The 22,245-nt window shown below is 48.5% G+C and overlaps 1 protein-coding gene across 2 annotated transcripts in view; it reads right to left on the reverse strand.

Moving 5' to 3' along the window:
* Positions 1 to 22,245, reverse strand: part of LOC119971925 (synaptojanin-2-like) — a 206,679-nt gene that overhangs the window by 129,960 nt on the left and 54,474 nt on the right. For both annotated transcript variants that reach the window (XR_005461948.1, XM_038808263.1), the window contains exon 3: positions 20,669 to 20,936. Coding sequence is in view for 1 of the 2 variants with exons in the window: in XM_038808263.1 (XP_038664191.1) it covers positions 20,669 to 20,936 (268 nt within the window). In the remaining variant the exon portion in view is untranslated. The remainder of the gene's footprint in view (positions 1 to 20,668; positions 20,937 to 22,245) is intronic.

Genomic DNA, 22,245 nt, shown 5'->3' on the forward strand with positions numbered 1-22,245 from the left:
ACTGTGGGAGGAAACTGGAGTACCCAGAGGAAACCCACACAGACATGGGGAGAAAGTGCAAACTCCACACAGACAATCACCCAAGGCTGGAATCGACCCGAGGCCCCTGGTGCTGAGGTAGCAATGCTAACAACTGTGCCACTGTGCTGCACCTACTTATTACTCTGCCATGAAATTAACATCACAAATGTCTCCACATAGTAAACCTAAATTTGGATTTAACATTGTCCTGAGAAGTTCACAGTTTTCTGACTTCCTGCCTTCAGCTGTTAAAGCTGTTACAACCAAGCCACACTCTCTCAAAACCAGCTGGCTAAAAGAGTTGTCCGAAAACCAGATATTTTTAAAATGTCCCAATGTATAGAACATAGAACAGTACAGCACAGAACAGGCCCTTCGGCCCTCGATGTTGTGCCGAGCAATGATCACTCTACTCAAACCCACGTATCCACCCTATACCCGTAACCCAACAACCCCCCTTTAACCTTACTTTTTAGGACACTACGGGCAATTTAGCATGGCCAATCCACCTAACCCGCACATCTTTGGACTGTGGGAGGAAACCGGAGCACCCGGAGGAAACCCACGCACACACGGGGAGGACGTGCAGACTCCGCACAGACAGTGACCCAGCCGGGAATCGAACCTGGGACCCTGGAGCTGTGAAGCATTTATGCTAACCACCATGCTACCGTGCTGCCCCTTTTTAAAATTTTACTCAGTGAATATTAATTTACCTGGACAATCTGGCCAGATGCTGCGTGGCATCGAATTTGTTCTCTGCTCTAGCATTTGAGTACTCCCTGCTCCAAGTGAGCCGTGACACGAACAGGCCTGGTTTGGCTCAAACCGCCAAGCACCCAGTCCAACCCGAAATCCAGCAAAATTAAAAAGCCTGAGTCCCAAGGCCAATAAGAGTCCTCTTCAGAAACCTAGTCTAGTCTAAGGTCTAGTTAATTTATAAAATCTGCACACTTTAGAGGGGCTACTGTTTGCATTGTAATCTGACTATAATTACACCTGGTAAAATTATAAGAGCCAACTACATAGATTGAGTTCATTAGGTTCGGTACGGTTCAAGCTTAGGAATGATAGTATAGTAGCTACGATACTAGACTAATAACGAGAACATAAAATATAGGTGCAGGATAGACTACATTTATCGAGCCTACTCCACCATTCAATGCAAACATGATTGATCTTGGTTTTAACTCCAGTTTCTCCCGTGTTCCCCGTAACCTTTAATTCTGCAGAGACCAAAAATCTGTCAGTCGCAGCCTTAATGTATTCGTTTTTAAAACAAGTCATACAATATTTATTTTACCCAAAACACAGAAGAATAAAAGATATACTTGTGTTGAAAGTCAGTGTCTGTAATGATTACATGTGGGTAGATGGGCATTCAAATGAAAGTAATTCTTGGCAAAGGATGAGTTTGAAAGAAGCCACAATGCCATTTCTTGAAGCAAGCATTATTAAAAATTAAATTGCTTTTAAAGTTTTCAAAACACAAAAATGTGATTGTGTTTTACAATCAGGATGTTGGGAAATGACGGTGTTCATTAGTGGCTCTGTAAAATAATGCTAGCCTTAAATATATTCAATGATAGATAATCCACAACCCTCTGGGGTAGAGATTTCCAAAGATTCTAACCCTTTAGTGAAGAAATTGATCCACATCTCAGCCCCCCTTATCCCGAGACAGTGCCTCCATGTTCTAGACTTCCCAGCCAGCAGAAACACTCTCTCAATGTCTCCGCTACCAAGCCCCGTCAGAACTTTGCAGCTTTCAGTGAGATTGCCTTTCATTCTTCTAACCTCCAAAGAATAGAGACCAATTTACTCAGCCTCTTGTCATAGGAAAACCTTCTCATCTCAGGCACCAATTTAGTGAATCTTTGCTCTACCATTTCCAATATGAGTATATCATTTCTACACACAGTACTCCAGGTGCATCCATACCAAACCCCTGTACAACTGTAGCAAGACTTCTTTTACAGGGACCCGGACAAATAATGCAGAGACACAAGTTCAAATCCCACCATGGCAGCCACAGAACTTCAATTCAGTTAAGTAAATAAAGCCAGGATGAAAATTAAGTTAGAATAGTGGCCATGACCATCAAAATCCATCTGGTACATAAATGTCCTTCAGGGAAAGACCACCCCTACGCAGTCTGCCTTGAAACAAAATATCAGAATGTGTACTCACATATTATACATACATATAAGCCTTGTACTTACACATGCTTGGTCTAGTTGAATACCAGTACAGTACGGAATGATCTTCGGAGGTTAGAACTCTTTTCAATTCTTTTCATGCAAGTTTACAATTACAGGTATTCAAAAAAAACTCTCAAATATCACCCGTACGCTTCTAAATGAGATAGCCAGCACATCAATTGTAATCTTACCCACCCTGGGAGGTATTCCTTACTTAGCACAGTTTCTTCTTTAGTCATTCAACATGTTACAGAGCCGACGTGTGTATTTCAATTTCAGCTACATTAAATTAATTACCTTCACTACCTTTCCTAATCCAGGCTTCTAGAATGTTGCATTCGCATACTTCATTTATTAACAGAAAACTAAGCTATCCCTGTAAATGGGGCAGTAGTTCAAAATGGTACTGGGGAAATAGAAAAACTGCATTAGATTTATAACTTGATTGAAGTACGGATAACAGTTGAATAATATTTTGAAACTTGGAAACTTTAAAACCCAATAAAGATGGAAGGGTAGGTGCAGTATAAAATTTCTACTGTGCAGGAGGTCATTTGGCTTAACAAGTCTGCACCGACTCTCTGAAAGAGCACCCTGCCCTATCACCATAACCCCATTCACTGACCAAGGCCAATCCATCTAACCTGCGCATCGTTGGGCTCTGGGTGGAAACCGGAGCACCCGGAGGAAACCCACGCAGACACATGGAGAACGTGCAAACGCCACACAGACAGTCAGGCAGGGCCAGAATCAAACCTGGGTCCCTGGCGCTGTGAGACAGCAGTGCTAACCACTGTGCTGTGTAGCAGCTGTAGCATGTGGGTTTTAGCTGTATTAAGAGAGTCTACAGCTCAAGCAACTTCAGCTTAGCCTCAAACAGCGATACATCAGGGAGAGGTAAAGTTACCTGGACACTTAGTTCCAATAGGCAGTCACACCTCTTAGGATAGGTGCTGCTGATCTGGTCCATGGTCAGGTACAGTGGGGTGTAAAAATGTTGAATGCTCAAAGATTAGTGTGGGAGAAATATGTTTTGGTTCATGGGATACTGGCACCAGTGGGGAAAATGAGAGCTGTGCCATCGAGGTGATATGGAGCTGAACTGAGCTGGGATTAATGTCCTTGGGAGTCATATATTTATATATGTAGAGAGGGCTTTAAATTAAATAGTGGGGAGGAGGCTTCGCAGGAGAGGAGATTTGGAAAGTCAAACATGAGTCCAGGGTAACGATATGTGTGATGATAACAAATGTGCATCTGGAAAATACAGAGCATTCGAACAGGGAAAATGACTTTACACTTAAAAGCGCAGGAGAGGAGCTCAGATTTAGAAATCCAAAAATGATTTGAGGCAATAAAAAAATATTGATTTTTATAAAGACAAGGGGCGAGATACTCCCCTACCCGGCGGGGCAGGGGGTCCCAGCGTAGCAGAGTAGCGCCAACTACTCAGGCGTCAGGACTCCCCAAAGGTGCGGATAGGGGCCAAGCCCTCACATTGAGGGGCTAGGCCCGTGCCGGAGCGGTTGGCACCACACCGACTGGCGCCAAAACCGGCACCAACAGCCTTTGACGCCCGCCACCCGGCGCCGGGGCTGGCCAAAAGGCCTTCGCCGGTTCACGCATGCGCCGGTGGTGACGTCAGCTGCAGCTGCCACCACCACCGGTGCATGCGTGCTGGGGGATTCTCTTCCGCCTCCGCCATGGTGTAGGCCGTAGCGGCGGCGGAAGAGACAGAGTCCCCCCCACGGCACTGACCCGCCCGCCGATCGGTGTTCCCCGATCGCGGGCCTGGCCACCGTGGGGGGCACCCCCGGGGTCCGATCGGCCACGCCCCCCCCCAGGGCCCCGGGGGCCCGCTCGCGCCGCCGATCCCGCCGCCACCAGAGGTGGTTCAAACCTCAGCGGCGGGAGAGACTTCCCAGCGGCGGGACTTCAGCCCATCGCGGGCCGGAGAATCGCTGCAGGGGGCTCGCCGCTCAACGTGGCGCGATTCCCACCCCCGTCAATACCCGGGTGGCGGAGAATTTCTGCCACGGCGGGGGGCGGGATTTTCGGCGGCCCCGGGCGATTCTCCGACCCTGCGTGGGGTCGGAGAATTTCTCCCAAGCAGAGCGAGGCCGGAAGAACAGAGATTTTAATGGTAAAAGTGCAGAGAGTAAAGTCCATGGGCGCGATACTCCGCACCCCACGACGGGGGGGGGGGGGGGGGGGGGGGGGGGAATCGCGGGAGGGCCGGGCGAATCATGCCCCGCCCTGGCACCCCCCGCGATACTCCCACCCCCCCCCCCAAAATGGTGTTTCGCGTAGCGTCCTGCCGAACCCAACCGGTTCACCCCAGCGCCAACCACGCCTGGTTGCTGCCGGCGTGAACAGCGCACGACCGGTGTTTGTGGGGCCTGTGGGGGGGCAGAGGGAGGATTGAGCACCACGGGCGTGCTCAGGAGATGTCTGGCCCGCGATCGGTGCCCACCGATCGCCGGGCCGGCGTCTCTAAAAGACGCACTCTTTTCCCTCCGCCACCCTGCAAGATCAACCGCCATGTCTTGCGGGGCAGCGGAGGGGAAGACGGCAACCGCGCATGCGCGGGTTGGCACCGGCCAACCTGCGCATGCGCGGCTTAAGTCACTTAGGCGCCGCCGGCTGCGTCATTCCCGGCACGCCACTTTGACGCAAGCGTCAAGGCCCGGCGCCCGGGGGACGAGGAGCAGCCTCCGAAGCCGGAGTGAAACACTCCGGGTTTCACTCCGGCGTCAGCTGTTTGTCTCCCGATGGGAGAATTCCGCCCCATAAAGGGATAGTAGTTTTAAAACATAAAGCCCCTCTGTCCGGCAACAGCAAATCTAGCCTCGATCTTCCAAAGTCCTCCTTACTAATGTCTGGGGTCTTGTGCCAAAAAAGGGAGAAGTGTCTCACAGACATAATCATATTTACAGAATCACTGAATGCCCCAGACACCACCATCACCATTCTTCAGTATGCCCTGTCCCACTGGAAGGACCAGCCCAACAGAGGTGGCGGCACAGTGGCATACGGTCAGGAGAAAATAGCCCTGAGAGTACTTAGCATCTACTCTGGATCCCATGAAGTCTCATGCACCAGATCAAATGTGGGACAGCTAACCTCCAGCTGATTACCACATACCCTCCACCCTCAGCTAATGAATCAGTACTCCTCCATATGGAACACCACTAGGAGGAAGCACTGAGGGGGGCAAGGGTGCAAAATACACTCTGGGTATCACTAATAACACTAATAACAGAGCTGGCCAAGTCTGAAGAGTATAAAATGGTTAAAATGTTATAAAACGGTTTGCACACAATCAATGTTCATGTACACTGTTACATCTCAGTACCACCAGTTGTATTAACTTAAACAAGAAAAGAAATAGGCCGAGTGGTCACTGCTGATGCGACAGGGTGGCACAGTGGTTAGCACTGCTGCCTCACAGCTCCAGGGACCCTGGTTCAATTCCGACCTCTGGTGACTGTCTGTTGGGAGTTCTCTTGTGTCTGCGTGGGTTTTCTCCAGTTGGTCCTGTCCCTGCCTACAGTCCAAAGATGTGCAAGTTAGGTGGATTGGCCAGGCTAATTTGTCCTTTAGGGTGCAGTTGCAGAAATAGGGTGGGGGTTGGACCGAGTTAGTGTGGTCTTTCAAAGGATTAGTGCAGATTTGATGGACCAAATGGCCTCCTTCTGCACTGTAGGGATTCTGTGATTTTATGGCATAGCTGCTCGACTGGATCTGTGGCAGGTGGTGAGGGAACCAGCAAGAGGGAAAAATATACTAGACCTCATTCTCACCAATCTGCCTGCTGCAGATACATCTGTCCATGACAGTATCAGTAGGAGTGACCATCGCACAGTCCTTGTGGAGACGAAGTTCTATCTTCACATTAAGTATACCCTCAATCATGTCGTGTGGCACTACCACTGTGCTATACAGAATAGACTTCGCACAGATCTGGCAGCTCAAGATTGGGCGTCTATGAGGCGCTGTGGGCCATCAACAGCAGCAGATTGGGCTAAACCACAACGTGGTAACCTCATGGCCCGACATATCCCCCATTCTACATTCCTATCAAGCCAGGAAATTAACCCTGGTTCAATGAAGAGTGCAGGAGGGCATGCCGGAGCAATACCAAGCACCATAAAAATGATGCGTCAAACTGGTGAAGCTACATTACAGGACTATTTGCAATGCGAAGAGCATAATCAGCATGTAATAGACAGAGCTAAGCAATTCCTCAACCAATGGATTAGATCCTAGCTCTACAGTTCTGCCACATCCAGTTGTGAATGGTGGTGGACATTTAAACAACTCGCTGGAGGAGGAGACTCCACGAATATCCCCATCCTCAATGATGGAGGGGCCCAGCACATCAGTGCAAAAGAGAACGTTGAAGCAAAAAATCTTCAGCCTGAAGTGCTGTGTTAGGACAACACAGTGGCGCAGAGGTTAGCACTGCTGCCTCACACTGCTGAGGACACCCGGGTTCGATCACGGCCCTGGATCACTGTACATGTGGAGTTTGTACATTCTCCCCGTGTCTGCGCGAGTTTCACCCCCACAACCCAAAGATGATGTGCAGGGTAGGTGGGTTGGCCATGTTAAATTGCCCCTCAATTGGAAAGAAAGAATCGGTTACTCTAAATTTATAAACAAAAAAAAAATGAAGTGCTGTGTGGATCATCCACCCAGATCGCCTCCGGTGATCCCTCGCATCACAGGTGTCAGTCTTCAGTCGATTCGATTCACTCCACATTGTATCGAGAAATGATTGAAGGCACTGGACACTGCAAAGGCTATAGTCCCTGGCAACCTTTCAACAACAGTACTAAAGACTTGTGCTCCAGAACGGGCCACACACCTGGCCAAGCTGGTCCATTACAGCTACAACACTGGCATTTACCCAGCAACGTCGACCATTGCTAAGGTATGTCCTGCACACAAAAAGCAGGACGAATCCAACTCGATGTAACTCGATTTGATTGATTGGCTGGTGGCCAATGAATTGTCCCAAAAGGCTGTGCTCTGCCCGATAACCGGTGGTGATTGGATCCGATTCCACTGGGATTTCTTTCAGAATCCCACGGTTTGGGTTTGGCTGCAGTTTTGACTCTGGCAGCACGGTGAAATGATCCAACTAACTCTCCCCAGTAAGGTTCAGCTAACTAACTCTCTCCAGTAAAATCCAGCTAAATAACTCTCCCTAGTAAGATCCAGCTAACTCTCCCCAGTAAGATCCAGCTAACTAACTCTCCCCGGTAAGATCCAGATAACAAATTCTCCCCAGTAAGATCCAGCTAGCATTCCCCAGTAAGATCCAGCTAACTAACTTTCCCCAGTAAGATCCAGCTCACTAACTCTCCCCAGTAAGATCCAGCTCACTAACTCTCTCCAGTAAGATCCAGCTAACTCTCCCCAGTAAGGTCCAGCTAAATAACTCTTCACAGTAAGATCCAGTTAACTAACTCTACCCAGTAAGATCCAGCTAACTAACTCCAGCTAACTAACTCCCCAGTAAGATCCAGCTAACTAACTCTCCCCCGTAAGATCCAGCTAAATAACTCTCCACAGTAAGATCCAGTTAACTAACTCTACCCAGTAAGATCCAGCAAACTAACTCTCCCCAGTAAGATCCAGCTAACTAACTCTCCCCAGTAAGGTCTAGCTAAATAACTCTCCCCAGTAAGATCCAGCTAACTCTCCCCAGTAAGATCCAGCTAACTAACTCTCCCCAGTAAGATCCAGCTGAATAACTCCCCCCTCCCCCCCGTAAGATCCAGCTAAATAACTCTCCCCAGTAAGATCCAGCTAATTCTCCCCAGTAAGATCCAGCTAACTAACTCTCCTCAGTAAGATCCAGCTAACTAACTCTCCCCAGTAAGATCCAGCTAAATAACTCTCCCCAGTAAGATCCAGCTAACTAACTCTCCCCAGTAAGATCCAGCTAACTAACTCTCCCCAGTAAGATCCAGCTAATTCTCCCCAGTAAGATCCAGCTAACTAACTCTCCTCAGTAAGATCCAGCTAACTCTCCCCAGTAAGATCCAGCTAACTAACTCTCCCCAGTAAGATCCAGCTAACTAACTCTCCCCAGTAAGATCCAGCTAACTAACTCTCCTCAGTAAGATCCAGCTAACTCTCCCCAGTAAGATCTAGCAAACTCTCCCCAGTACGATCCAGCTAACTAACTCTCCCCAGTAAGATCCAGCTAAATAACTCTCCCCAGTAAGATCCAGCTAACTCTTCCCAGTAAGATCCAGCTAGCTAACTCTCCCCAGTAAGATCCAGCTAAATAACTCCCTCCCCCCCCCCCCCCCCCGTAAGATCCAGCTAAATAACTCTCCCCAGTAAGATCCAGCTAACTCTCCCCAGTAAGATCCAGCTAAATAACTCTCCCCAGTAAGATCCAGCTAACTAACTCTCCCGAGTAAGATCCAGCTAACTAACTCCCCCCAGTAAGATCCAGCTAACTAACTCTCCCCAGTAAGATCCAGCTAACTCTCCCCAGTAAGATCCAGCTAACTAACTCTTCCCAGTAAGATCCAGCTAACTAACTCTCCCAAGTAAGATCCAGCTAACTAATTCTCCCCAGTAAGATCCAGCTAACTCACTCTCCCAAGTAAGATCCAGCTAACTAACTCTCCCCAGTAAGATCCAGCTAACAAACTCTCCCCAGTAAGATCCAGCTAACTAACTCTCACCAGTAAGATCCAGCTAACTAACTCTCACCAGTAAGATCCAGCTAACTAACTCTCCCCAGTAAGATCCAGCTAACTCTCCCCAGTAAGATCCAGCTAACTAACTCTCCCCAGTAAGATCCAGCTAACTAACTCTCCCCAGTAAGATCCAGCTAAATAACTCTCCCCAGTAAGATCCAGCTAACTAACTCTCCCGAGTAAGATCCAGCTAACTAACTCTCACCAGTAAGATCCAGCTAACTAACTCTCCCCAGTAAGATCCAGCTAACTCTCTCCAGTAAGATCCAGCTAACTAACTCTCCCCAGTAAGATCCAGCTAACTACCTCTCCCCAGTAAGATCCAGCTAACTACCTCTCCCCAGTAAGATCCAACTAACTAATTCCAGCTAACTAACTCTCCCCAGTAAGATCCAGCTAACTAACTCTCCCCAGTAAGATCCAGCTAACTAACTCTACCCAGTAAGATCCAGCTAACTAACTCTCCCCAGTAAGATCCAGCTAACTCTCCCCAGTAAGATCCAGCTAACTAACTCTCCCCAGTAAGATCCAGCTGAATAACTCCCCCCTCCCCCCCGTAAGATCCAGCTAAATAACTCTCCCCAGTAAGATCCAGCTAATTCTCCCCAGTAAGATCCAGCTAACTAACTCTCCTCAGTAAGATCCAGCTAACTAACTCTCCCCAGTAAGATCCAGCTAAATAACTCTCCCCAGTAAGATCCAGCTAACTAACTCTCCCCAGTAAGATCCAGCTAACTAACTCTCCCCAGTAAGATCCAGCTAATTCTCCCCCGTAAGATCCAGCTAAATAACTCTCCACAGTAAGATCCAGTTAACTAACTCTACCCAGTAAGATCCAGCAAACTAACTCTCCCCAGTAAGATCCAGCTAACTAACTCTCCCCAGTAAGGTCTAGCTAAATAACTCTCCCCAGTAAGATCCAGCTAACTCTCCCCAGTAAGATCCAGCTAACTAACTCTCCCCAGTAAGATCCAGCTGAATAACTCCCCCCTCCCCCCCGTAAGATCCAGCTAAATAACTCTCCCCAGTAAGATCCAGCTAATTCTCCCCAGTAAGATCCAGCTAACTAACTCTCCTCAGTAAGATCCAGCTAACTAACTCTCCCCAGTAAGATCCAGCTAAATAACTCTCCCCAGTAAGATCCAGCTAACTAACTCTCCCCAGTAAGATCCAGCTAACTAACTCTCCCCAGTAAGATCCAGCTAATTCTCCCCAGTAAGATCCAGCTAACTAACTCTCCTCAGTAAGATCCAGCTAACTCTCCCCAGTAAGATCCAGCTAACTAACTCTCCCCAGTAAGATCCAGCTAACTAACTCTCCCCAGTAAGATCCAGCTAACTAACTCTCCTCAGTAAGATCCAGCTAACTCTCCCCAGTAAGATCTAGCAAACTCTCCCCAGTACGATCCAGCTAACTAACTCTCCCCAGTAAGATCCAGCTAAATAACTCTCCCCAGTAAGATCCAGCTAACTCTTCCCAGTAAGATCCAGCTAGCTAACTCTCCCCAGTAAGATCCAGCTAAATAACTCCCTCCCCCCCCCCCCGTAAGATCCAGCTAAATAACTCTCCCCAGTAAGATCCAGCTAACTCTCCCCAGTAAGATCCAGCTAAATAACTCTCCCCAGTAAGATCCAGCTAACTAACTCTCCCGAGTAAGATCCAGCTAACTAACTCCCCCCAGTAAGATCCAGCTAACTAACTCTCCCCAGTAAGATCCAGCTAACTCTCCCCAGTAAGATCCAGCTAACTAACTCTTCCCAGTAAGATCCAGCTAACTAACTCTCCCAAGTAAGATCCAGCTAACTAATTCTCCCCAGTAAGATCCAGCTAACTCACTCTCCCAAGTAAGATCCAGCTAACTAACTCTCCCCAGTAAGATCCAGCTAACAAACTCTCCCCAGTAAGATCCAGCTAACTAACTCTCACCAGTAAGATCCAGCTAACTAACTCTCACCAGTAAGATCCAGCTAACTAACTCTCCCCAGTAAGATCCAGCTAACTCTCCCCAGTAAGATCCAGCTAACTAACTCTCCCCAGTAAGATCCAGCTAACTAACTCTCCCCAGTAAGATCCAGCTAAATAACTCTCCCCAGTAAGATCCAGCTAACTAACTCTCCCGAGTAAGATCCAGCTAACTAACTCTCACCAGTAAGATCCAGCTAACTAACTCTCCCCAGTAAGATCCAGCTAACTCTCTCCAGTAAGATCCAGCTAACTAACTCTCCCCAGTAAGATCCAGCTAACTACCTCTCCCCAGTAAGATCCAGCTAACTACCTCTCCCCAGTAAGATCCAACTAACTAATTCCAGCTAACTAACTCTCCCCAGTAAGATCCAGCTAACTAACTCTCCCCAGTAAGATCCAGCTAACTAACTCTACCCAGTAAGATCCAGCTAACTAACTCTCCCCAGTAAGATCCAGCTAACTCTCCCCAGTAAGATCCAGCTAACTCTCCCCAGTAAGATCTAGCTAACTCTCCCCAGTAAGATCCAGCTAACTAACTCTCCCCAGTAAGATCCAGCTAACTAACTCTCCCCAGTAAAATCCAGCTAACTCTCCCCAGTAAGATCTAGCTAACTCACCCCAGTAAGATCCAGCTAACTAACTCTCCCCAGTAAGATCCAGCTAACTCTCCTCAGTAAGATCCAGCTAACTCTCCCCAGTAAGATCCAGCTAACTAACTCTGCCCAGAAAGATCCAGCTAATTCTCCCCAGAAAGATCCAGCTAACCCTCCCCAAAAGGCCACTATGAGGGCTGACTCTCACCAGCAATCCTCTGAGTGCTGTTCCTCTGAGTGCTGTTTTCCTGGAATTACAGAGCCCTGAACACAAACCACAAACTGAAAGCAAAGTTTGATGGGAAGTAAGGTGCCTCTCCAGGGAAGTTGTCAGTACAGTATTTTTAAACTACAAGCATACCTGAAAGAATGAATCTATGAAGTAGAACATTACAGGCTGCAAACCAAAAAGACTTTAATCTGCAAGCTTGCTGTCATGAAAATGTGCTAAAACCACCATCTGGAACAAAGGCTCTTTATTTTCCTCCACTTGTGTTTTTTGTAACCCATTTCCACCCCTCTGTGTTAGTCTGCCTTGTGTGTGTGTTTTTAGATGAGGGTGGGAGCAAGCTGTTAATATGTATTAGTGTGTTGTTAACCAGTTGTGTTTACTGCATATTTCATGATCGTTCCTGTTCTAAACAGTAATCATGTTTACATTTACAAACCTGGTGACTGTAATTATTCGACAGCCATGGGCCAAAGACTTTGGGTATTTTGCGTTGTGATTCCAGGACAAGTGGGGCTTGAATTGATCAGGCACCAGCCCAGGGTGTTGTAACAATGGCCAATTACCCCCCTATCAGCCTACTCTCAATCATCAGTAAAGTAATGGAAGAAATAATGAACAGTGTTACCAAGCAGCATTTCCTTAGCAATAACCTGCTCGTTGACGCTCAGTTTAGGTTCTGCGAGGGCCACTCAGTTCCCAACTTCATTGCAGCCTTGTTTCATGTAGAACCCGTATGGGAGAGATGACAGGAACACACGGTAGGGTAGGTAGAAATGAACAACAGGTTTATTATGGTGTACACAAAACTCCTAAAGGCTATAACTCCTCTCCCCGAAGGGCCACGTTCAGGGTTTTTATACTCAGTAATCCCCCCCCCCCCCCCCCCCTCTCCCCGCCCCAATTACCGGGGAAATTCATGCTCGACTGTGTAAGGCAAAAACCTCTGGAGCATAGTCCTTGGCCCCCAAGGGGGTTATACCAGTTCAAACATGGACAAAAGAGCTGAACTCCAGAGGTGAGGTACGAGTAACTGCTCTTGGCATCAAGGCAGCATTCGGTCAGATTTTGCGTCAATGAGCCCTAGGAAAACTAGAGTCAATTGAAATCAGTGAGAAAACTCTCCGCTGGTTGGAGTCAAACTTGCCACAAAGGAAGACGGTTGTGTTGTCAGACGTCAGTCATCTCAGTTCCAGGACTTCACTGCAGGAGTTCCTCAGGATAGTTAGTGTCCTAGTCCCAACCATCTTCAGCTGCTTCATCAATGACCTTCCCTCCACCATAAAGTCAGGAGTGGGGATGTTCGCTGATGATTGCACAAAAGTTCAACACCATTCGTGACTCCTTAGGTACTGAAGCACAATGTGTCCATACACATTCTTGGACCCCATTCAGCCTTGGGTTCATAGTGGCAAGTAACATTGGCACCCGGTAATGACCATCTCCATCCAGAGAGAATCTAACCAGCACCTTGTGACAAGCAATGGCATTACTATTGCAGAAACGGCCACTAACAACATCCTGGGGCTACATTGACCAGAAACTGAACTGGACTAGCTACTATGGCTACAAGAGCAAGTCAGAGGCAGTGAACAACTCATCTTCTGACTCCCCAAAGCCTTCCCACCACCTACACACTGCGAGTCAGAAATGTGATGGAACACTCTCCACTCGTCTGGGTGAGTACAGCTCCAACAACAGTCAAGAAGCTCAACATCACCCAGGGCAAGGCAGCCCACAAGATTCACACCCCATCCGCCACCTTAAATATTCACTCCCTCCAATATCAGAGGCATGGTTCCAAGGCGACCAAGGTTAGGAACTAAATATTCCAGGATGCACTACATTTCAAAAAGCGAGGAAAAATGGAAGTGGAGGAGATATTGCCCTGATAATAAAAGATGACAGAGGATATTAGTGAGAAAGGATCTTGGCTCAGAAAATCAGGAAATAGAACCAATATGTGTGGAGATCAGGGCCAGGATTCTCCGATCCCGCACCGGATCAGAGAATCAGTGGGGGGGGGGGGGGGCAAGAATCGCGCCACGACGCCAGACCGCTGATTCTCCAGCGACCGGGAAATTGGCGGCAATCACGCCAGCATGGTCACCACCGCGCCGGTCGGGGGCCGTAGCAAGCGGCCCCTGCGGAATTCTCCGCGCTCGACGGGCCGAGTGCCCGCCAAGTTCCGCCAAGTCCCGCCAGCGTGGGTTAAGTATGGTCCTACCCAGCGGGACCTCAGAGATCTGGCTGCAGGTCCGTCCTGGTGGGGGGGGACGGGCCTCCAAGGTGACCTGGCCCGCGATCGGGACCGATCGATCCGTGGGCGGGCTAATTCCGGGGGTGGGCCTATGTTCCTCCGTGCCGGGCCCCTGTTGGGCTCCGCCATATGCACAGAGGCTGGCGCGGAGACGGCAACCCATGCACCTGCGCGGACCAGCGCCGGCGTTCGAGCGCACAGCACTCCGGTGTCGTGCTAGCCCCCGAAGAAGGGGTTAATGCCTGGGCCTGGAGGCCCATTGATGCCGGCATCGCTCGCACCGGTTTTGATGCCGTCGTCAACACTTGGCCGGGATTTTTCGGAGAATCCCGGCCTCGAAGTAGCAGGGGTCATAAAACTCTAATATGAATACTTTAGATAGAGGCCCTCTAAAGTCCAGTTATGCCATTGGACAGAGCGTTAATCAAGATTATCAGAACCCCGGTGGAGGAGCTCAAGGGCAAGTGGGAGGAGGAGCTAGGTGAGGGGTTGGAAGCTGGTCTGTGGGCAGAGGTTCTGGGCAGGGTTAATTCCTCCTCATCATGTGCCAGGCACAGTCTAATTCAATTTAAGGTGGTCCATCGGGCACACATGACGGCAGCGAGAGTGAGCAAGTTTTTTGGGGTAGAAGACAATTGTATGAGGTGCAAGGGCAGCCCTGCAAACCATGTCCACATGTATTGGGCATGCCCGGAGCTTAGAGTGTTCTGGCAAGGATTGGCGAGGACAATGTCTAAGGTGCTTAACACACGGTGGTGCCGAGTCCAGAGATTGCGATCTTTGGGGTGTCAGAAGACCCGGGAGTTCAGGGGGCGAAAGAGGCCGACGTATTGGCCTTTGCCTCCCTAGTAGCCCGGAGACAGATTTTATTAATGTGGAGGGACTCGAAGCCCCCGAGTGTAGAGACTCGGGTTACCAACATGGCTGGGTTTCTCAGCCTCGAGAAAATAGTTTGCCTTAAGAGGGTCTACATTAGGGTTCTCTCGGAGGTGGCAGCCGTTCGTTGACTTTCTGGGGAAAATTAAAATGTCAGCAGCAGCAGCAATCCGTGTGTGTGTGTGTGTGTGTGTGTGTGTGTGTGGGGGGGGGGGGTGAGTGCTTCATTGGGATGGTGTGGGAAGACTGAGTTGCGTGGGGTAATGTCTATTTAATTGTTATTGTATATTCTCTTTTTGCGATATGTTAATGTTCACTCCAGTTTGTTTTGTTCTTATTGTTACTGCTGTTTTATTACGAAAAATTCTGCAAAACCTTAATAAAAATACTTTTTTTTTTAAAATCAAGGTTATCAGAACTTGTAATGTTGGTAAGGTGGTCTAGAAGATGAATTTGTAGAACGCATTTGTGACAGTTTCCTGGAGCAATATGTTGTGGAACCAACTCGGGATAAAGCTATCTTAGATATAGTATTGTGCATTGAGGCAGTGTTAATTAGTGTCTTAAGATGCAGTGGGAAATAGGGAACATTATACAATTGAATTCCAGATTATGTTTGAAAATGGCATACTCAATCACAAGTTAGAATCCACAAACTTAAACAGATATTAAAATAGGGGCCGGGATTCTCCGACGGCGGGATTCTCCATTTTGCCGACGCTTGGGGGTTTACCAACGGCGTGGGGCTGCCCCACAATGGGAATGCGTAACGGAGAATCCCGCCAGCGGGTCGCGGCAGAAATGTGGCACGGCACGGGGGAGAATCCAGCCCAGAGTTCTTGGCTGATGGGCAACTAGAGAAAGATAGTGCTTTGAAGCAAAGAACTTGTGCAGTGGAATGGCGAGACCGCATTAAAGATTTGGAGCGTAAAACCAAAATGCAAAAAGAGAAAGTTGAGATTCTGGCTTGGAAAGAATTAGATAAAGCTAAATGGAAGAAAAAAAGAGTGCAGCAATTATTATTATTAACTGCGCCTTGGAACCCACAAGCAAACAAAGCCAGAGTTGGCTTTTCCAGCTCCTTGTATGATGATCCTGTGAAATTTTCTTCACCAGAAAGCAGTGGAGGTTGGGTCACTGAATAAATTCAAGGCCGACTGCACAGATTTCTGATAGAAAGGGGAAAGTCAAGGGGCAGACAGGAAAGTGGAATTGAGACCCAATTAGTTCAGCCATGATCTTAGTGAATGTTGAGCCAGGCTCATAGTCCTAAGTTCCATATCCTATGTCAACCCTGTCCACCCACAGTTTTAAGATGAACAAGACAAACACGGAAAAATGGCTTTCCTCACTTGTACACATTTTCTCTTCTCGACTATTTGTGTCAAAAGGTGGCATCTGTGCTCTCTGCAATACACTTACACTCATCGCTTTAGCATCATCTGATGTGTAAGAGCTGCTAGAGGCATCTACGTTGGAAACTACTGAATTGGTTTGGATGCCTCTGTTGGACTACACCATTTCTGATTGATCTGAAAAGTCTTTCATTGATCGCTAATAATCAATACACCCAGGCTTACTGTCAGAGAGACTGCACTGACCCCCTTCATTTACCCTAAATTTAAAGCTACAGTCACAAAATATAATAATCTTGTAAACCTTAAAAGTGTAACAACAGTTATTTATAAATTTCTACTTTGTTGTTTCTGAAATCACATTTGATTTCCAGATTTAATGAATTGTTTGAAAAGCTCCACTAGGTTTTGTGTGTAATCTAGGATATCTAATTAACATTCCTAGTCATCCTGAGAAAGAAAACAATGTTTACACTTGTTAACATTCCAGGTTTATTTCCTCATGACCCAAACTTTTGAACCGTTGATGTATGACTCAACATTTCTGGCCATGCTGAAAAGATCACTTGTCCTATTCTGCAAGTCTTCTATATTTTATTAATTATGCAGTTGCTATTTACAAAAGTATACGTTTCCACGTTCTCTATTCATCCATGCCTTTGTGACACTAATTACAGCCCACACTGTTGGTCACAAGTCTAGATAGATATAAGGAGGACTAGTGAACCTGCCATGTCAAATATTGCTGGCTACTGAACTGGGAAGACATCAATCCTGAATCTGCCTCGAGGGCCATATGTACACAAACAACAGCAAACGCTGCAACAATAGACCTTTGAAGGGCCTTCTCTTCAAGGTTCATGCCAGCTTTAGACTTTTAAAAAAGGAATGATCAGCTCAGAAACACCCAAACTGTTGGTAAAGTTGTTGCACACATTATCAATGGTACTGCTCAACATACTTTTCTGGATTGGAATCTATCAATAACAGACTACACGACATGCAAAGCTCACGGCCCAGTACATCAAAATGACTATTATACAATCACAAACAAATACAGTAATGAAAATAAAGACAGCTACTACATTGTACTTTGGGACAAAAGTAATTGCAACAACTAGCATGAGATTACAATACTCTGCTCTGCCCCGAGCAAATACATCTGTGCAATTATCCGCCTAGCAAGTACATCTGTGCAATTATCCTTAACAGATAAACTCAAGCAAGCTGGTTTTCACCAGAGCAGATCATGCAGAAGTCAGATCTTTACTTTATATCAGGCTTGTCCAACCTTTGGGCTGCAGGCCACAATCCCTGTATCTGGCCCACGGACTCACTGTTCAAACTACGGGAACGTGGAATGAAAGATCTGCCTCTCCTGCATTTATGGTTGATAGGCTCACTGGTGAATGTGTCAGCAGCAAATTTGCGAGCGAATCAGTCTCTGATTGGACAAGAAGCAAATAGTGTGAAGGTGAATGGCTGTTCCTCTGTTTGCAGAGTGCAGGCTTTCTGTTGGTTCCTGTACGGGCTCCAGGTGAAGGAGCACAGGACCAAGATGGTGGAGCGAGCAGGCGAATCATGAGGAAAAGCATAGTGCAAGGGAAGAAAGCAAGGGCTTGTGACAGGAGCAGTAAAAATGGAGGCAAACAGGAAGCAACATGTGTTCAGCATTCGGAATGAGGCCGGGGAGGCCCACCGAGCGGCTGGAGGCCGGGGAGGCCCACCGAGCGGCTGGAGGCCGGGGAGGCCCACCGAGCGGCTGGAGGCCGGGGAGGCCCACCGAGCGGCTGGAGGCCGGGGAGGCCCACCGAGCGGCTGGAGGCCGGGGAGGCCCACCGAGCGGCTGGAGGCCGGGGAGGCCCACCGAGCGGCTGGAGGCCGGGGAGGCCCACCGAGCGGCTGGAGGCCGAGGAGGCTCACCGAGCGGCTGGAGGCCGAGGAGGCTCACCGAGCGGCTGGAGGCCGAGGAGGCCCACAGAGCGGCTGGAGGCCGGGGAGGCCCACCGAGCGGCTGGAGGCCGGGGAGGCCCACCGAGCGGCTGGAGGCCGGGGAGGCCCACCGAGCGGCTGGAGGCCGGGGAGGCCCACCGAGCGGCTGGAGGCCGGGGAAGCCCCCCGAGCGGCTGGAGGCCCTCCGAGCGGCTGGAGGCCGGGGAGGCCCACCGAGCGGCTGGAGGCCGGGGAGGCCCACCGAGCGGCTGGAGGCCGGGGAGGCCCACCGAGCGGCTGGAGGCCGGGGAGGCCCACCGAGCGGCTGGAGGCTGGGGAGGCCCACCGAGCGGCTGGAGGCCGGGGAGGCCCACCAAGCGGCTGGAGGCCGGGGAGGCCCACCGAGCGGCTGGACATTCAGCTGTCAAATGGGAACAAGTGATGGCGTGTGTGTGAGAGAGAGACACAACGGGGCTAATTCAACATTCACCGACCCTGATCCCGTAATCGCCGATCGGGCAGAGAATCCCTTTTTATGATGAAATCAGGGGCGGCACCTGTTTGACGCAGGTTTCGCATGCTCCATCCCCTCCAAAACGGCGTCTTCACGGCATACACAGCACGCCGTTGGACGACCTCAGTGCGTCGCCTGGAAGCCCTCGCCTGATGCTCCGCCCCTGATGGGCCGAGTTCATGATGGCGTGGGGGGTGTGTGGCCCCAGCCGTGCAGGAACCCGGCAAGGTGGCTGTAGACTGTGTCTAGTGCCGCCATAGTTGGGCAGGAGCCGTGCTGCTGGCAGGGAGGGCTTCTGCAATGGCTGGGGGGGTACTATCTAGCAGGTCGGGTCTGCACATGGCCGGCGCCATGTTTTACGGCGCAACCATTGCAGGTCGTCGCCGTGTGCATGCGCGGCCACGGATCCTGCCATTCTTCAGCCATTTATTTTGTGGAGGCCGGGAGTTTAACATGGCACTCACCGGTCACCGCATCGGTGAGGGGGGCGCCGCCGATATTTTCCACGTAAAATGCCACGGATCCTTGAATTTAATAGAACAGAAACATGATATGAATCCTGTGCTGGTCGCAACCTCAGTGTCATATTTGATCCTGAAGTGACCTTTTGACTTCCTATTCATCCATGATTAAGTTTTCCTATTTCCACCTCCATTACATCACCTGACTTCATCCCCATCTCCGCTCAGCTGCCGCTGAAACCCTCATCCATGCCTTTATTATCTCTAGAGTCAGCTATTCCAGTATAGTAATGGCTGGTCTCTCAAATTCTGGCTTCAATAAACTTGAGGGCAGCTAAAACTCTGGATTTTAACTCTCACCAAATCTCATTTCCCTATCTCCCTGTGCTACAGGTCTCTTTCTTTGAGCACAGTTGTCAGATGGCCTCATTATGAATGCCTGGCTGAGATCCATGAATAATTAATTCAATTAGTTCAACAAGCAATGTTTATGCAGCTTGAAGGGGAGTGCAAGCTTTTATTGATTGATATCGTCATCACTTAGCTGATTTTTCTTGATTTTTTTTCATTGACATGTGTTTATTTACACATGATTAAGAGGCCCGAAGTGGGTAAAATAATTTTGAAATTAATACAGTGAATGGCTGTGATCGATCGACAGCTTTTTGAGAAGGTAAGAGGGGCAATGTGTTTCAATAGGAATGCCGAATGTTTTGTTTTTGGTTACCGACTTGAGACGAGGGTTTCACCAGTGTTTCACAACTCCTCTGAGAGGCCATGAGCCACATCTTTAATGGAGTGGCCCAACTTTATGAAATTTGGGGGGGGGGGGGGGAACGTTTGAAATGTCCACCTCTGCAATGGTGCTGGGAAGGGCGGGAGTGCTCTGTGTAAGTTCAACTAAAGCCACCTTTATCTCATTGTCAGAAACCGGAATGAGAGTGGAAATTCTAGAATTAGGTTCCACCCATCATTTTTAAAGGCCTACCAACGGGCAGCATGGTAGCATTGTGGATAGCACAATCGCTTCACAGCTCCAGGGTCCCAGGTTCAATTCCGGCTTGGGTCACTGTCTGTGCGGAGTCTGCACATCCTCCCCGTATGTGCGTGGGTTTCCTCCGGGTGTTCCGGTTTCCTCCCACAGTCCAAAGATGTGCAGGTTAGGTGGATTGGCCATGCTAAATTGCCCGTAGTGTCCAAAATTGCCCTTAGTGTTGGGTGGGGTTGCTGGGTTATGGGGATAGGGTGGGGGTGTTAACCATGGGTAGGGTGCTCTTTCCAGGAGCCGGTGCAGACTCGATGAGCCAAATGGCCTCCTTCTGCACTGTAAATTCTATCTATGTAAACTTGGCCCAACTTGCTGAAAATCCAGGTCCACATGTGCAGGAATGGAATCTGAGCTTTGTGGAGTCTATTACTCACACCACACTCCACTTGGGTTCTACCCACAGAGTTGGAGGACAGGGGTCACCTGCGTACATTGAGGAAGATTACTATCTTACGATACAACTAAATGAATTAAAACAGTAAGCTAACCAGAAAAAACGGCTTCCTGCCTCTCGATCCTTTGCATGTAGCTTCTGTGCACAAAGATTGAGATCAAAGGTCGAACCCGAAGTTGATGAAAAATAAAACATCCCCGAGTTCAGCAGTTTTCTCAATGCAGTGACTCGCTCTTCATCTGCTGTCACTTCTTGAAGTGGGACAAAATCCGTTGTGGTAATCTTGCAAATGTCAGTGTCACGGATCCTCCCAACTGATGTACAACCTGTCACCAGAACCAGAAAGCAGAGTCTCGACTCACCTGGAAATGAAGAGCATAGAATTAAAAACTCTCAACAGCTGGTTGGAAGTAATGTAGGGAATTTACAGGAGCCTGCAAAAAAAAAAACAGTAGGTCCTCTCAAAAAAATGATCAATAAGAGAAATACAAAAGCCATGACATGGAGACATTATACAAGTAGTGTTTTAGATTTCTTTTAAACTTCAGGCTTACTATTCTTCTTGGCAACATTGAGCCTCTTCTTTTGGCTACTATCCTTCGCCTCTTAATCTTCCAAATCAAAATTCCGTCTCACTACTGTTGTTCCAAAGTTCCTTCCAAAGCCCAACAGTGCAGAAGGCGGCAATTCGGCCCATCGAGTCTGTGCCGATCTCCAAAGCAGCACCCTATCTAGGCCCATACCCCACCCTTTCACCATAACCTGAGCATCTTTGAACACTAAAGGGCAATTTTAGCATTGTCAATACACCTAACCTGCACTTCTTTGGACTGAGGTAGGAAACCGGAGCACCCGGAGGAAACCCACGCAGGCAAGGAGAGAAAGTGCAAATTCCTCAGAGAAAGTGCAAATTCCTCACAGACAGTCACCCAATGCTGATACTGAACGACATGATTTTGGGCCCAAAAGGGATCCATGAGATATCGGAATCATCCAGAAACAGAGGGAGCAGGCAGTGAATTTTTTTGGGAGAGAGGTAACGATTGCAATTTTGAAAGGGAACAGGACAGTAGCTCGGGAGAGGAATCGCTGACAGTGGAGAGGTGGAGGTCCAAGACTCAGCAGGGAAAAGACACTGAAACGCAGATTAGAAGGTGAAGAAAAGGTGGTGAAATGTATTCGGGACAGCTTTTTATGTCAATATGTCGAAGGCCCAACAAGGGATGGCACAATGCTGGATCAAATTCTGGGAACAAAGCCAGACAGGTGTTCAAAGTAGCAGTGGGGAAGCATTTTAGTGACAGCAACAATACCACAGTACGATTTAAGTTTGTTATGGAAAAGTGAAAAGATGGTCAGCAAAAAACGGTTTTGGACTGGGGGAAGGCAGATGTTATTAAAATGAGGGAGGATCTGGCCTAAGTAGACAAGCCCAAGCCTCTTGTGGGAAAATCTACCGCAGAGCAGTTGGGAGGGGGGTGGGGGGGGTGTTCAAAATGGGGAAAGAGTATAAGCCCAATGTGCCCTTTAGGGTGAAATGTAGGAACAACAAGCCCAGAGAATCTAGATTTCTAGGAATATTCAGGACTGGATAGGAGGGAAAATTAGGCTTTTAGCAAGTACAAAGGAGCAAATCAGCAGATGCTTACTGAGTACAGAAAGTGCGCAGGC

This window comes from Scyliorhinus canicula, chromosome 1, assembly GCF_902713615.1.
Source record: "Scyliorhinus canicula chromosome 1, sScyCan1.1, whole genome shotgun sequence".
Classification (NCBI taxonomy): Eukaryota; Metazoa; Chordata; class Chondrichthyes; order Carcharhiniformes; family Scyliorhinidae; genus Scyliorhinus; species Scyliorhinus canicula.